The 14649-nt window shown below is 44.1% G+C and overlaps 1 protein-coding gene across 7 annotated transcripts in view; it reads right to left on the reverse strand.

The window, feature by feature from the left end:
* Positions 1-14649, reverse strand: part of NCOA7 (nuclear receptor coactivator 7) — a 101669-nt gene that overhangs the window by 29096 nt on the left and 57924 nt on the right. For all 7 annotated transcript variants that reach the window (XM_075706912.1, XM_075706914.1, XM_075706908.1 and 4 more), the window contains one exon: positions 855-934. In XM_075706912.1, the coding sequence (XP_075563027.1) occupies positions 855-934 (80 nt within the window). The remainder of the gene's footprint in view (positions 1-854; positions 935-14649) is intronic.

The following is a 14649-nucleotide window of genomic DNA, read 5'->3' on the forward strand; positions in this document are numbered from 1 at the left end:
AAGAAAGAGTTGAAGCTTAAGATACCATAGTGAACACATTCAGCACACAGCTGAACTAAAACCATCTAACAGACTGTTTGCAGGGAACAGATTTGATGATCTCAACACACCCTCTGTTTAATAGCTTACGTGATAAGCCGGTATCAATAAAAAGAAAAAAAATGTTCTCTCATACTATACATAAGATAAAATAGAGAGGTGTTACAGATGTCCCTTTCCTTTTCTCATAAAACTTTAAAGCAGCACCACCTTATTTAGAACTGGTCTGGCAAGTGGAGAAGGACACACACTGGGAAGTTCATTACACCTTCAGCAGTCGCAGCACATCAGGCATTTGTGCCGTTCCCAGCTGGGACACTCGCCTTCCACAGTCGCTCTGTGTGATGGAGGGTGGGGTTCGGGGACCTGGCCGGCTCACACAGACTTTCTGGGCAGAGCTAGTCCTCTGAGCCACCGCCACAGCAGCACACTGCCACCCTGCTCCAGCTTAAAGAGGTCTCGCATCATCTCAGGACCAAGCACAGGCCAACCGCTTGATGATCTAAGCAAGTGTGGCATGGAAGTATTTTTCAGAATAACAAAACCGATTACTCTACTAAAGAGCCATGGCGCCAAAGTAAAAAATAGGACTGGCAACCGTGAGAAGAGGCAGAGGACCTGGGTTGAACAGTGGTTCAGGACGTGAGCCTAGCTCTTCCCACACAATGATATTTGGAGTAATTCCTATTGAGATAGGTACAAGCTGCAGCCAGTGTTCACTTAGCACTTTCAGTTTTGTGCCACTGGCTCCCTCTCAACCTCAACAACTCCACTTTCAAAACTCAGACACGAACAAAGCACACACCAATACTTACAGTATATTCTATGGTACCATGGGGTTTCTGAGAAACCATTTTTTTCTCTTTCTTTTCATTGGTTTTGTTCTGATTGTCATCTAAAGAGAAAAAAAAATATTCAGGTAATTGACTTTCAAGATGTTTGCCTATCAACATGTTTTGAAAGGAGGATGTGCAATTTGCACAGGATGTGCAAACTGCAGCTGTGAACAGGAACAAGAGGGCACATCAAAAATATCTATTAGGCCTTAAAATTGCATTGCAAGGCAAGCAAAACTTCATCAAGTACAGAAGGTTTCATAATCATTCAGGAACTCTGCAAGAGTAATGTATACATGATACCATATCAATACAGAACCGCTCCCGTGTTTTTCTCTGATTCCTACACAATTCAGCTGTTGGATGCAAGTACTTTGTGTGGTGAGCCGCTACCAAGGCTGAGGCAGAAACCAGCAAGTGAGCATACACAGATACTGCATCGGTACGACCACAACTAATACTGGTTAATCACCACTTCACCACTAGTACATCATATTTAAACACTATTTTAAACTCTGAAGGTGGAAGTATGCTAAAAGTCCTGCAAAACATGCATGCATACAGTATACAGTCAAGTATCAGAAAGCACAAAGCTTGTTCAGAAGACATTTTCCATCAGCTATAGTACACAAAACTCATTGCACCTGCAGAAACCCTTGCAAGACCCGAAAGGCACACATGAGCTCTTAGGAGCGTGAGCAGGGCAGCTATTTCCAATTCTTACCATAGCAGAGGGCAGACAAAGCTGAGAAGCAGGGAAGATGCCTGCTGCCCAGCCAACCCCAGCTCCCTGAACGCGACACCAGCCCCAAGGGCTCACCCTCCACATGCCAAGCCCAGACCTGCATACCTGGGGGGGACGAGGGCGGCACACAGCCCCAACTCCAGGAGCGGGGCCGGGGCGCAGAGAGGCCACGCATGGTTGCCCTGCTTGCCCAATCTGCCCACCCCTGGCCCCTTGGAAAGGTCCTGCTGCCTCCAGCAGGGTGCTGCAGCCCAGCCGAGATGGGGAGAGGCAAGAAGGCAAGGCAGGGCTGGGTCCAGCAAAGCCAGCAGCCAGGACCAGGAGCGGGGAGATGCTGCCCTCCTGGGGGGACTGTTGCCGTGGTCCAAGTCGGCAGCTCCAGAAGGAGGTCAGGGAAGAAAGGACAGGGAATGGCAGCGCAGGGCTTCTGGCTCGCATTCAGGCTTTGCTGCAACCTTTGTGATTTCCAGGGAGCAAGAGGCAGATAGTAAAAAGAAGGGCAAGGACTCACCTTGCCCCACTGTAATGTACACAAGAAGAAAGGAGGGGCTCAGAAGCATGCTGCACCTGACCTTTCTGCCAGCCCATTTCCACAGCGAGTTTGATGCTGGGGGCTGCCTCCGTGTCTTCCAGAGGCTACACGGTCAGAGACCATCTCTTTCAATCAACAGAGACTCACAGGAGCCCAGCCTGGTGCACACAGCTGAACATACATCCAGGCATTACTGCAGTGGTACCCCACCTACCTGCCAGGGATGCAGTCATGAGAAGTACCATGGTTAGCAATATAACACATAGCAAAGACGTTTTTCCCACAATGTAACAGAGGCAGAAAGCATGCACACACTATTTAAATACATGTGGCATGAAGGACAGAGGTAGGAAAAGGAAGATCAAGACGATGTTGGCTTTTTCCTGATAGCGTTTTGGAATAGAGCATCACTCAATGACCTCAGACATTTCATGTCTGAGACTGGAGACCCACAATAAAACTTTTAAAATTAGCATTCTTGCTGCCTTTTTCTGACCATTTGTATTTCCACCATTGTCACACCATCTTCCTCTGATCAAAGTCAAAGTAGCCTATGGCAAAGGATGGAAAAACAGGTAATGACAGCATTAGCAGAGCCCAGTTACTGAACCATCAGAAACACAATGCCAGTATGACAGACAAAGAAGTGGCAAATAATGGATGTTTCCTTAATCCATTATTTTCATACAACTGCCGATATGGACATAATCCTGCCTGCAGAAACTCCCCCAACTAACAATGAGTGAGTTCACACTATTTTGTGCTACTCAGGAGATACCACTTCAATTAGTCCAGTATAACTAGAACTATGTATCACACCCATGCAGGCACACTACCTAAGCTGCCTGTGACCTATCACTGGAAAGAGTCAAGGTTTATAGGTAGACTTCATCTTCTAGTAAATCATTTGGTCTAGCTGAAAAAAGTAGACAAGTTTTCAGATATATTAACTCTCACTTAGCTCTGAAACAGCACCAAAATAGGAAACAGTTAAGAACAATTATTTCATACTAACTAGATGTGCATCAGTGAGACCTTGGGGTGGGGGAGAAATAAAAATAAAGTAGCCCAGAGAGATGGAGAGAGAGAGAGAGGCAGAGATTTTGCACCTATTGAACGTGAGATTTGTGTGTGGATGGGAGGAATAACGATGCAATAAAAGCAGTTTCTTTGCAGAGCTTATGATGTTTGGTATTAGCTAAACCTTTTCATTCCAAAGCTTTGTCTTTGGAAGGTGGGATGGTGCCTGAGAGCTGACTGTGACAGCAACCACTATGCCACCATGGCACAAGACCACAAAATACTCTAGCAATACAGATAACTTTCTCCTCTACAGCTTCCTACCTGGGAGGGGATGTTCCTCTGTCCCGCCTTGTAAAATACACTGTATTTTTCAGGTCCTCCTAATTGCATTGGCTGCATAAGTTTGCAGATTAAAAAATACTCCAGTGAAAAGTTACAACCTGAAATACTGTGTTGCAAGGAGACATATAATACGCTCTAGTTCTTGGCTGACAGGACTGTGGGTCTGTTTGTTTAGTAGGGTCTCCAACACAACTGTAGTACAATATAGAAGAGTGAGCTAGATACTCACACATAGTTGAAAACCCAAAACTGTACAGACAAGGAAAAGAGAAAAAGTTCAAGAGACAAGCTGATTTTAGACTAATCATAATACAGTCCTCCTTTTGCCAATAAAGGTTAATAAATCCTACATAAGCCCAACAACTAGACAGCTTGCTTTCCTTTCACATCTACATGCAAGAATATATGCTGTATAGCCTGTTTAGCTACAGGCCAAAAGAAGCAGTCACAGCCTGTGAATGTACCTGTCTTCTGAAACCAAAATCTGATACTTCTTGTTTGGATACTTCATTTAATTTTTTCTTCTTCCCCCTCCCCCCTTTCTTTTCTTCAAACACACACACACTCCCCAATCCCACCAACAAGGGGTTCTGGACGCTGTCCTTACACTGAGCCCAACTACTTGGCAGGCTTTGGCAATTACAAACCACATCATATCACTTTGAATAGTGGAAAGTCTTAACTAGTCTATATTTTTAATTGTGCATATAAAGCTTTAAAATTGTAAATTAAAAAACTCAGACCTTCAGAGGAAAAAATTCCAATGAATCCATTAAATATGACAGGTACTGCTAACCCCACTTACTGTACACGTAGCGAGGCCAAGGTCACAAATTATGCTCTGCATGAATGGTTACAGTGGAGGGGGTGGAAAGCCTGGCAAAGCAAGCAAAACACCACAATATACTATTTCTCCAGTTCCCTTATCCTGTCTCATTTCTCCTTCAGGAAGCAAATGTTTTCTGATGTGATCTGAAGGCAGCTAGCTGTAGTAGTAGTCCTAAAGGCACCCACACCCACAGCACACACAGGCGTGACGGAGTTATCAGTAACCACATTTCTTTCAGACAGAACTAGATGGAAGAGCTGCACCTCTCCACAGGCTTTAAAATAAAAGCCACTGGCTACTTTTTGAACTTGGACATGTGCTTAATGGTGAAGTGACTCATGGTTCTGCCTCCCAAGGTTTCCTGCACTGCGTGTACACTGAAAATGGGATTGTACAACCATGAGAGCTGACGAGGTATTAATGCAAATTTGATCACACTGCATTTTTAGGAAAAGGGTGGAGTGGGTGGACTGAACCCCTCTATGATTTCAGGAAACATATAAAGTAAGAATTATGTAAAAATAATAAAATTAATGAGCAGCGAGAAGAATGCCAAGTGAGAACAGGCAAGAAAATACAGGCCTATTGAAAATGGATAGGTCTAGAACGGAAATTTTTCTGCCCTTATTGATATATTTATGCCTAACTTAGTTTCCTAGCAGACTGTTCATATTTCATTTTGCAATGCTATGGGAAACCTTACAAAAAAAGAGTTACCTAGGAATAATTTGGAAAGCAACTATTGAAGGAGTATGACAAAGAGGTCAATCGGTTTATCATCCAAAAGACCTTGACACATGATAGGAAAATTACACCTCTGCAACTATGTAAATAGCTGCATAAGTAGACTGAATAGGTCAAGAAGCATCGATAGAATCCTGGGCTGCTCACACTGACATATAACGTGCCGCTGCAAGACAATATCATCAATACCAATGTTATGGACTAACCTGCTGCCGGCCAAAATCAGTGTGAGGTTTCGCAGTGCTGGCAGTGACAGCTGAACCTGCCCAACAGTTCCTGAGCCATCAGTTATGCTGATGTCTCGTAATGCTAGCAGGAATGCTGAAGTAAACAAGGGGCCAAAGGACTGACCGCTTCCCACACCAGGTAAACAAACTCAGTAGCCTGAGAGAACAGAGGCAATGGCATACTTGGACCAAAAGTCCATTTTACTCATTAACCTCTGTCTTACCAAACACTTAGGTGGCATGTAAATAGAGAAATCTTTCCCCTGACTAGCCTCCTTGGCTTCTAGAAATCATGGATTTCCCCAGGGCAGAGGAGGAGCATCCACTAAACTGCCCAGTCCCTTCAAGACTTCCACACCAGTCCTACACCAACGAAGCCCACAGTACCATGACGTGCTACATGAAGTAGTGCTTCCTTTCTTGTACTTTATACTTGATTAATTTCACTGAGCACCCTAATTAGTGTTATTTTAAGGGTGAACAAATTCCTTATTCACCTTCTGCATACTGTTCACGATGTCACAGATTTCCAACATCCTCTCTCAGTTATTTCACTTTTTCAGGTTGACCAATACTAACATACTTTGGACTCTTTCCTATTTCTCTGTTCACACAGGCTGTCCTTCTCATTAGTTTTTCTTCTCCTATTATATTCTTTTTGAGACAGAGGAAGGAAAACCAAATGCAGATTTTAAGATGCGAAAACAACATTAATTTGTGTAATGACATGATGAGGTTTTCCTTAAAACTCTAAGATACTAGTCATATTTTTCCACATCGCTGAGTACGTCGCTGCTGGTTTAGGACATTCCAGTCCTACGTCTCTGAAAGATTTGTCAGAAGAAATAAACCAGTATTACTACAGTCTAGCCAGGCACCAGGACCAAGGAGTGAAAACCTGAAGGTAGCTTACAAGAATCTGTAACGCAGTAAATTCAGGGGAGAACAGTTATCACTTGAAGTAACCTAATCAGAGTACTGATAAGAAATTAAGCAAACAAGGCTTCCTGGGGTAGTTCCCTTATCAGTGAATAAGGCCTGATACCAACTATCTTGACAGAGATGGAGTACAATAAATATCACTTAAGTCATTCTAGAGAGACACAGAGACCTGAGGCATATGAAAGACCTGCTTGGACTGGTACAGGAGGAAGGAGAAAGACAAATCAGTTTACCTGAACAATTTTTTTCATTTCTACTTTCTAGACTAACATTTTAATAACTTTCAGCAAAGCTGTTATGTGCAGAGTTGTGTATAGGATGATTTAATCACGTCTCCACAAGCACCTTTCTGGCTCTTCTCATGGCTCTCAAAGTGACCTGAACAGCATTCACATTAAGATTATTACTTTTAAATAAAAAGTCTTTCTTCCAGCTCCCGTCAAGCATGGATGAACCCCACCACGATAGGGGCCAGATCTCTGTTTTGGGACACCCTCCACACACTCTGACATCCCAGCACTTCCCAGAGGCTGCAGCAGCCTTCTAGGAAGAGGCATTACCCCAGCCCCATTCCCTCCTTTAGCCAGCTGCAGCAGCTGGGGTGCACATCCATAAAAAGGTTTTTTGGCCGTCTGATCAGACCTATCTCCCTGAGGAAAAGGCAGCAAGCTAGACAGAAACACATTCCCTGCTCAGATTCAGGTAGTGGACTGCTACCATGTTAAAAGAGGAGGGAAAAAAAAAAAAAACAAACCCCAAAACCCCAAACCAAAACCAAACAAAAAAACCCCCACAACATCCCACCATCTCAGGTGTCTGTTCTTCTGTTCTGCTTCCCAGTTTTCCCACAGCCTCCTGCCAAGCCCTTACCTTTACTTCAGCATATTTTTCCTCTACTGAATCACATTATCATTTGGCTCTCTCCTTTTCTACTACTGAAGTTGCTTGAAACAAAAAGGCAGCTGTCACCCATCATGACCACACTTGTGCTCCTTCATTAGTGAAACTTCTCCTGCTATAGGAGAATAGCAATTCCCTGCTCAATACAAATCCAGGCACATAATTCTGAAATATCTACACCTTGAACAATTTTTCTCTGTTCTCAATAAAAATTGTGATTCTCCACCAGTTATTTTCCAAGCAAGTCATTCAAAGAAATAAAGAGATCACCAGAAAATGCAGGGCCCCAACAGAAATGACAAGCAGTTCAAAGAACTGATATAAAAATGGTTGTAAATCCTTCTGCTATAAATGGATAAGGTATTTTAAGGCACATTTAAATAAGAATTTGGCTATTGATATTCATGCAATATTCATATACTGCAGCTTCTACGTGAAAAACTGCAAATATTTTCAGGGAACTTAAATTCCCTCTTTATTTCCTCCTTCCTCCCCCAAAATGTGGCTTTAGCTCCTTTGCAGAGGCAGAAAGCGATGCTACATGTTACATGTTTAACAGTTTATTACCACCTGAATATGCTGCATCAAAACGTGCAGTGACCCTTTCCCACTACAGTCAAAGCAACAGAGGACCCGTTGCCATCCTTCCCCCGCAGCCGTGCGCAGGGCTGGAAGACAGACAGCACCCACACTTGGGCAATGGGGTATCTTTGGGCAATAGGACATGCAGAGGTGCCTGCGGACCCAGAAAGCCCTCCAGCTGAGCGAGAGTGAAGGGCCTCCCCGCAGCAGGGTTCCTCCCACCAGGAACCTTGCAAGAAGACATTGTCCAGGGCAGCATCACTGCCACTTTTTTGCTGGCACTTGAACAAGGTGGACAGAGAGCAGGAGACACAAGCCCTGCAGGGACATCGCAGGGGTGTGAGCGCTCACCAGCAGTGCCAAGCTCCAGGCAGCTAAGCAGCTCTCATGTTTAAGATGGCAAGATGTGTGCTGCTGCATTCAAAGTCTCCTTTGTGAGGATCTGCTTGAAAAGTGACAGGAGCAAAGACCTAGTTTAGAAGGTCGCTGAGGTTTGTGACAAGGGGGGAAAAAGAAAAAAAAAAAAAATGAAAAAACCCCACCACTCAATTTCAGAGTGAGGTAGTTCATGCACTCCAACTATCAAGAGGAAAATTTGACGCATTACTGTAAAGAAACAGTGAGATGCAGCCGACAGCCCAGTGCTTTAGCTCTAAATCTCAGCTGGAAAACAATACAGCAGCACTTGAAATGTACTGAAACTAAAGTATTGCTGAAGCAGCGTGCCGCTGGGCACCCAGAAAGAAGCACTGAAGACAGGTGACGAGAAGACTCTAAGTCGAACGCTACGGTCAGAAGGGAAGCTTAAAGGAGGGGATGCACAGTGCTGCAAGCAGGGAGGATGTGCAGAGGATGTCCAGCAAAGGCACAGGGTTCCTGGCATTTGCTCTAGGTGCTGTCTGAAGACAGAAAGGATTCAGACCAACCAATAACCTCGTATCAGACAGAAAAGAGTGGCTAGAGATCAGTACTTAAGAAATAAGTCATGGTGCTGTTTGCCAAAGTGCAGCAAGCCTGTAGAGAAAGCCATTCCAGATGCACATGCCTTGTTGACGGAGATTGCACAACCAACCATTCCTCTGCTAACAGGGGATGCTGATGGGCAGGACAGCCTCTGCCTCCAACTCCTGTGAAACTTACCCTGGGAAAAGGGAGGTGAGTGACTCCCAGGGAGCGCTCTCCCCTTTTTCCAGGTGCAAAGCAGCCTATCTGCAATGTGAGTATTTGGAGTCATGGGGAAGAAGGAAGGAGACAATACGAAGACAGAGAGTCAGGGGTCCTTGTAGCCAAGAACAGGCAAGGCAAGGCTATTATGAGAGGTAACAGTTTTCTGATAGAGCAATGAATATAGGTGGAAAAATGAGAGAAGTCTTTCAGACCATGAACATGCTTTTTGGGTCTGACAAGGACCAGGCTTTGCTGCTAAATACACATTAGCAGCAAGTTAAGATATTGATCATCTGGACAGGAGATTAGCTCCCAGCTGCAATGATCATATCTGTCTGTCTTTATCCTGAAGTAAACTGGTTGCACACGCTTTTCTTTTGTGCTGGGGAAAATGTCCTACATAGTGCAAATGTTTTGTGTCTTAAGTCTCTCTGAGATAGACTGGGTGCATGAGCAAACATCGTATTCAGCTGTCTGTGGATCAAAACAAAGATCACATACCCCTTTAGGTTTGAGACAGAACTGTAACACACACTGAGACCGTTTTTAAACAGCTGTTTAGATTTCAAGAAATAATTTTGTAAGTCCCTAGAGAACGTAACGTACAGAAGTGTAACTATCTGAACATCTCTCCAAAGCAGAGAGTGGGTTGTGTTTCAAGATGCGAAAGAAAAGCAGTTAAGAGAAAACAATCTCATTTCTGCTAGTCACATTTTGGGGAATAGTTCATACAATTTGTCATAGAATCATAGAATAGTTTGGGTTGGAAGGGACCTTTAAAGGTCATCTAGTCCAACCCCCCTGCAATGAGCAGGGACATCTTCAACTAGAAGATCAGGTTGCTCAGAGCCCCATCCAACCTTACCTTGAATGTTTCCAGGGATGGGGCTTCTACAACCTCTCTGGACTTTTAAACCAAGTCCCTATGATGCAACTGCAATGCTCTGTAAGCAAAGTTCCTGCAGACACAAATGAACACCTCCTTACACAAGGGTGAAATACATACTGAGACAGAGCAAAAAGCTAACAGTTAATTGTATTATACCATATGTGGCTCTGCTCTTGTAGGAGACGTAACTGACATTGAGATACAACTCTCTGCTTCATTTTGGGTAAGATTTGCGTACGTGCCTGGGTGAAGTTTTCCAAGAGCAATTTAGGGCTCTGAAGTAACTGAAGAAGTAACCGAACCTCTTGAAGATATTACACTAGGGCATTTTGAAGTTTTATTCCTTACTTTATTGGAATTGTCAGTTCACGCTGCCATGCTATATTACTAGAAAGCGTTAAAACATCAAACACAGGTAAAGAGTAGTGTCAAAACCAAAAGGGACTGCTCAAATGCCTAAAGATCAACACAAGCTGTACATCTATAGACCTCTGACTTGTCCAAGACTGTACATTGGCAGCTAGGCAAAGAACTTCATTGCAGAGGTGGTCTTACTTCATATTATAAATCAGGTTAGTATTTTTAAATTTGTAGGAGAGATATCATTCCCAAATTTATATCTGTTCAATGCAGCTATACAAATGAAAAGCAGAAATAAAAGTGGTACAGGAATTAAAAAACCACCAAAATTGGGTAATTTTCCTTACACAAAAGGAGAATACTTTGGAGAAAAGAAAAATGCGAACGGCTCTTAAATTAGATTGTATTTAGAGCTTGTTAAGTAACTGTAAAAGCAACGATACAACACCTTGAGCTCAAAAGTAAAGTCAATACTGCTTACGCAGAGGAAAGCATTTGAAGGATGAACCAAACTCCTCTTTATGCAAATACTTCAAAGAAAATGAAAGAATCGCACATCAAGATTCATTTGATTTGGGTTTAGGAGGTGCAATAGGAACAAAACCCACACAGCTACTGAACTGACATCAGCAAAGGTGCAGTGGCTCAGAAGATCAGTTTGGTAGCTTACTCTCAAAATGCAGCTTTTTTAAGGCACAAGAAAATTGTGTAATGCAGTACAATTATACAAAGATATCCAGGACTAAATTTTCAAAATACTTATAAAGTTAGACCACAGAGAAGTGTACAACTTTTGTGCCCTGGATTCCTTCAATCTCACATTACTTAGCAGTGACAGTGACCCCCAATTCTTCTTCAGGGCAGACACAGGAGTATGGTTTCATAAGCCAAGTTAATGGCTCCTAAGAGAACAGAAGCTGTTCTCTCCTTGCATCTCTTTCTACCTTGGGCTCTAGCTCTTATCTGATGCCACAGAGAGACAACTGATTAAAACAATCAGTCATCTCAATTTTTTTCTTCGTTATTCTAGTGAATTGACTCATCTTACCTTGTGATCAGATGAATACCAGTACCAGTTCAGAGGGAGGGAAAAAATGTAGTTCAGGGCAGGGGAAGGAAACACAAGACCTCCTCGTTCAGCAGCAGCAGTGAGGTGTTAATTCACACCGTGGAACATCAAGCTCTTCACAGTACTCAGCTGTACTTAGAAACTATTGCCAAAGAAAACTACAGTCACCAGACATATGGACACAGTCTAAATCTAGCCTGGACCACTTTAAGGAAGAAATTTTAAAAAGAAAACCATTTTACACATATGAAACTTGCTTATTACACTTAAAGATTGCGAGCAACAACCAGAAAGATTAAGATGGCAGGTCCTACTTGATCAACCTGATCTCTCCTTCTATGACCTGGTGACCTGACTAGTGGATGAGGGAAAGGCTGTGGATGTCATTTACCTGGACTTTAGTAAAGCCTTTGACGCTGTCTCCCACAGCATTCTCCTAGGGAATGCTGGCAGCTCATGGCTTAGGCAGGTGTACTCTTCAGTGGGTAGAAAACTGGCTGGATGGCCAGGCCCAAAGAGTTGTGGTGAATAGAGTTAAATCTAGTTGGCGACAGGTCACAAGTGGTGTTCCCCAGGGCTCCGTTTTGGGGTCAGTCTTGTTTAATATCTTTATCAATGATCTGGATGAGGGGATTGAGTGCACCCTCAGTAAGTTTGCAGATGACACCAAGTTGGGCGGGAGTGTCGATCTGCTGAAGGGTAGGAAGGCCCTGCAGAAGGATCTGGACAGGCTGGATCGATGGGCCAAGGCCAACTGTATGAGGTTTAACAAGGCCAAGTGCCGGGTCCTACACTTCGGTCACAACAACCCCATGCAACGCTACAGGCTTGGGGAAGAGTGGCTGGAAAGCTGCCTGGCCAAAAAGGACCTGGGGGTGCTGGTCGACAGCCAGTTGAACATGAGCCAGCAGTGTGCCCAGGTGGCCAAGAAGGCCAACAGCATCCTGGCTTGTATCAAGAATAGTGTGGCCAGCAGGAGCAGGGAAGTGATTGTCCCCCTGTACTCCGCACTGGTGAGGCCACACCTCAAATACTGTGTCCAGTTTTGGGTCCCTCAATACAAGAAAGACATTGAGGTGCTGGAGCGTGTTCAGAGAAGGGCAACAAAGCTGGTGAAGGGTCTGGAGCACAGGCCTTATGAGGAGCAGCTGAGGGAACTGGGGATGTTTAGTCTGGAGAAGAGGGGGCTGAGGGGAGACCTTATCGCTCTCTACAACTACCTGAAAGGAGGTTGTAGTGAGGTGGGTGTTGCTCTCTTCTCCCAAGTAACTAGCAATAGGACGAGAGGAAATGGTCTCAAGCTGCACCAGGGGAGTTTTAGATTGGATATTAGGAAAAATTTCTTCACGGAAAGAGTGGTCAAGCATTAGAAAAGGCTGCCTAGAGAGGTGGTGGAGTCACCATCCCTGGAAGTGTTCAAAAAACGTGTAGACGTGGCACTTTGGGACATGGTTTAGTAGGCATGGTAGTGTTGGGTTGATGACTGGACTGATGATCTTAGAGGTCCCTTCCAACCTTAATGATTCTATTCTAGTTTTACTTTCATTAAAAAATAATCCAGCCACTGAGCCAGGAAACATGACATTAATTATTACTCTACCATTAATTGGTTTAGTGGTGGACTTGGTAGTGTTAGGTTAATGGTTGGACTTAATGATCCTAAAGGTCTTTTCCAACCTAAACAATTCTGTGATTCTATAAAATCAGTAAGTTTTAGCAACAAATCAGATGGTTGAAAAGAGAGCAGTAAGAAGGAGTAACAGATGTAAGAGGGAAGGCAGGCCTCATTATTTTTAAAATGGAGCTTGACCTGTTTAGTCTGTATGAGGAATTACACAACAACGACTATTTCTAAGGAAATATGAGACTTACTATAGCAGAGAACAAGATTCAAGATACAAGCAGCTCCTCTTCACCATGAATCACATTCGTAGGTGAGTTTTTAGCCCGAGCAACACTATTTCAAAATGCAACAGTGCAATTTGGATCTATCCATATTATTGTATAAAAACAAGTTTTCAGTTCCTCACTTCTGGGGAGCTTAATTTTTTGGATTATGCTTTAAAACAGCAAACAGTTTCCTAGCTTTAGTTTCTGCTCATCCTACACTAATCTATTGACTCTCATCCCATCCCAATCTGCCTAATTGTCCCAGGGCAAGGTGGCATTTAACCAAGCTTGGTGTCAGCACTGAGGATGAGAGAGGGAAAGAAGAGACGGGGCAGTGGGAGAATGAGGGGATGGGAATGAGGAAGGGTAGGAGTGTCTGAAAAAAACAGCCCCATCACAGCTGAAGCGGTTGGGTAGTAGATCCAAGTCCTAACTCTATTCTTTCCTTTAGAAAAGGACAATTGATTGTTTTCTCTCTTCATTATCAGTCCCTATGTCTGATACATGTAATCACAATTCCTTTTCTGAAAGTTGTCTTTAGTTCCCACTGATGCTGTCTGGATACAAAGACATGTATGATAATTTTAACTTTCCATTCCATAGCCAGGTATCCTGCTGCACACTCCTGCACAGGGACAAAGCAGTGGTGAAACAAAAGGAGCTCTTGTTATGCAAAGCTGTAAGTGTGACATTCAAGAGGAAATCCACAGAAAATTTCAGATGGGAAAATATTTGCAAGTGCTTTTCTGCATTTTGCATACATGATATAACTATACTTCCTGTGGAAGTACTTGTAACCATATGTTTACTCTGGCCTTGGATAGTTGCAGTGAAATACTGACATGCCTGTAACAACAGGAAGTGACAGTCATTTCCGTGACAGAAGCTTGTTCCTACATGCTCTGGATAACTAGTTCATGGTGTCATCAGAACTGTGGACTCTTCCTGACCTACTTTTCATTTACAACTAATAACTGTCTCTCCCCACTGCTATTTCACTAACCTCCAACAGCCTATGTAAAATGGACTTGGGAGCACATTGTTCACCCGAGCTATCCACAAGACAGACCAAAATCCTACTTCACATCAACACCACCTTAGATTAACTGTAGTCAGCAGCCAAATACTACAGCTTCAGCTAAGCGCAGGGAGGGAGCGGGCAGCCCAGCCTCAAGCGGGAAAGGGCGAGCTGCTGACGTGCAGCAGCTCTGACGCAGCGTGGGCAGGGCCAGGAGTGATGGTGGCCAAACCCCTCACCTATAAAAGCAGCCCCCAGGGAGCGCGAGCAACCAGGAGTGCGGCGAACAGGACGGGCAAACAGGGAGTGGCGCGTCAGGAGGGCATTGCGCGACAGTTCGTGCGGGCAGGGCATGCGGGGAAGGCCAAGTGCCCCTCCTAGCTCAAGAGGTAGGTTCAGTAAGTTCAGCTGGTGAGAGCGAGCCTAGGCATGGCCATGGTGTCCACCCAGCGGAAGGCTGTATCCTCTACACTACCCAGAAAGGCTGTATCTACCCAGACTGAGCTCCCAGGGAA

The sequence above is a fragment of the Pelecanus crispus genome, chromosome 3 (genome assembly GCF_030463565.1).
Source record: "Pelecanus crispus isolate bPelCri1 chromosome 3, bPelCri1.pri, whole genome shotgun sequence".
Lineage (NCBI taxonomy): Eukaryota > Metazoa > Chordata > Aves > Pelecaniformes > Pelecanidae > Pelecanus > Pelecanus crispus.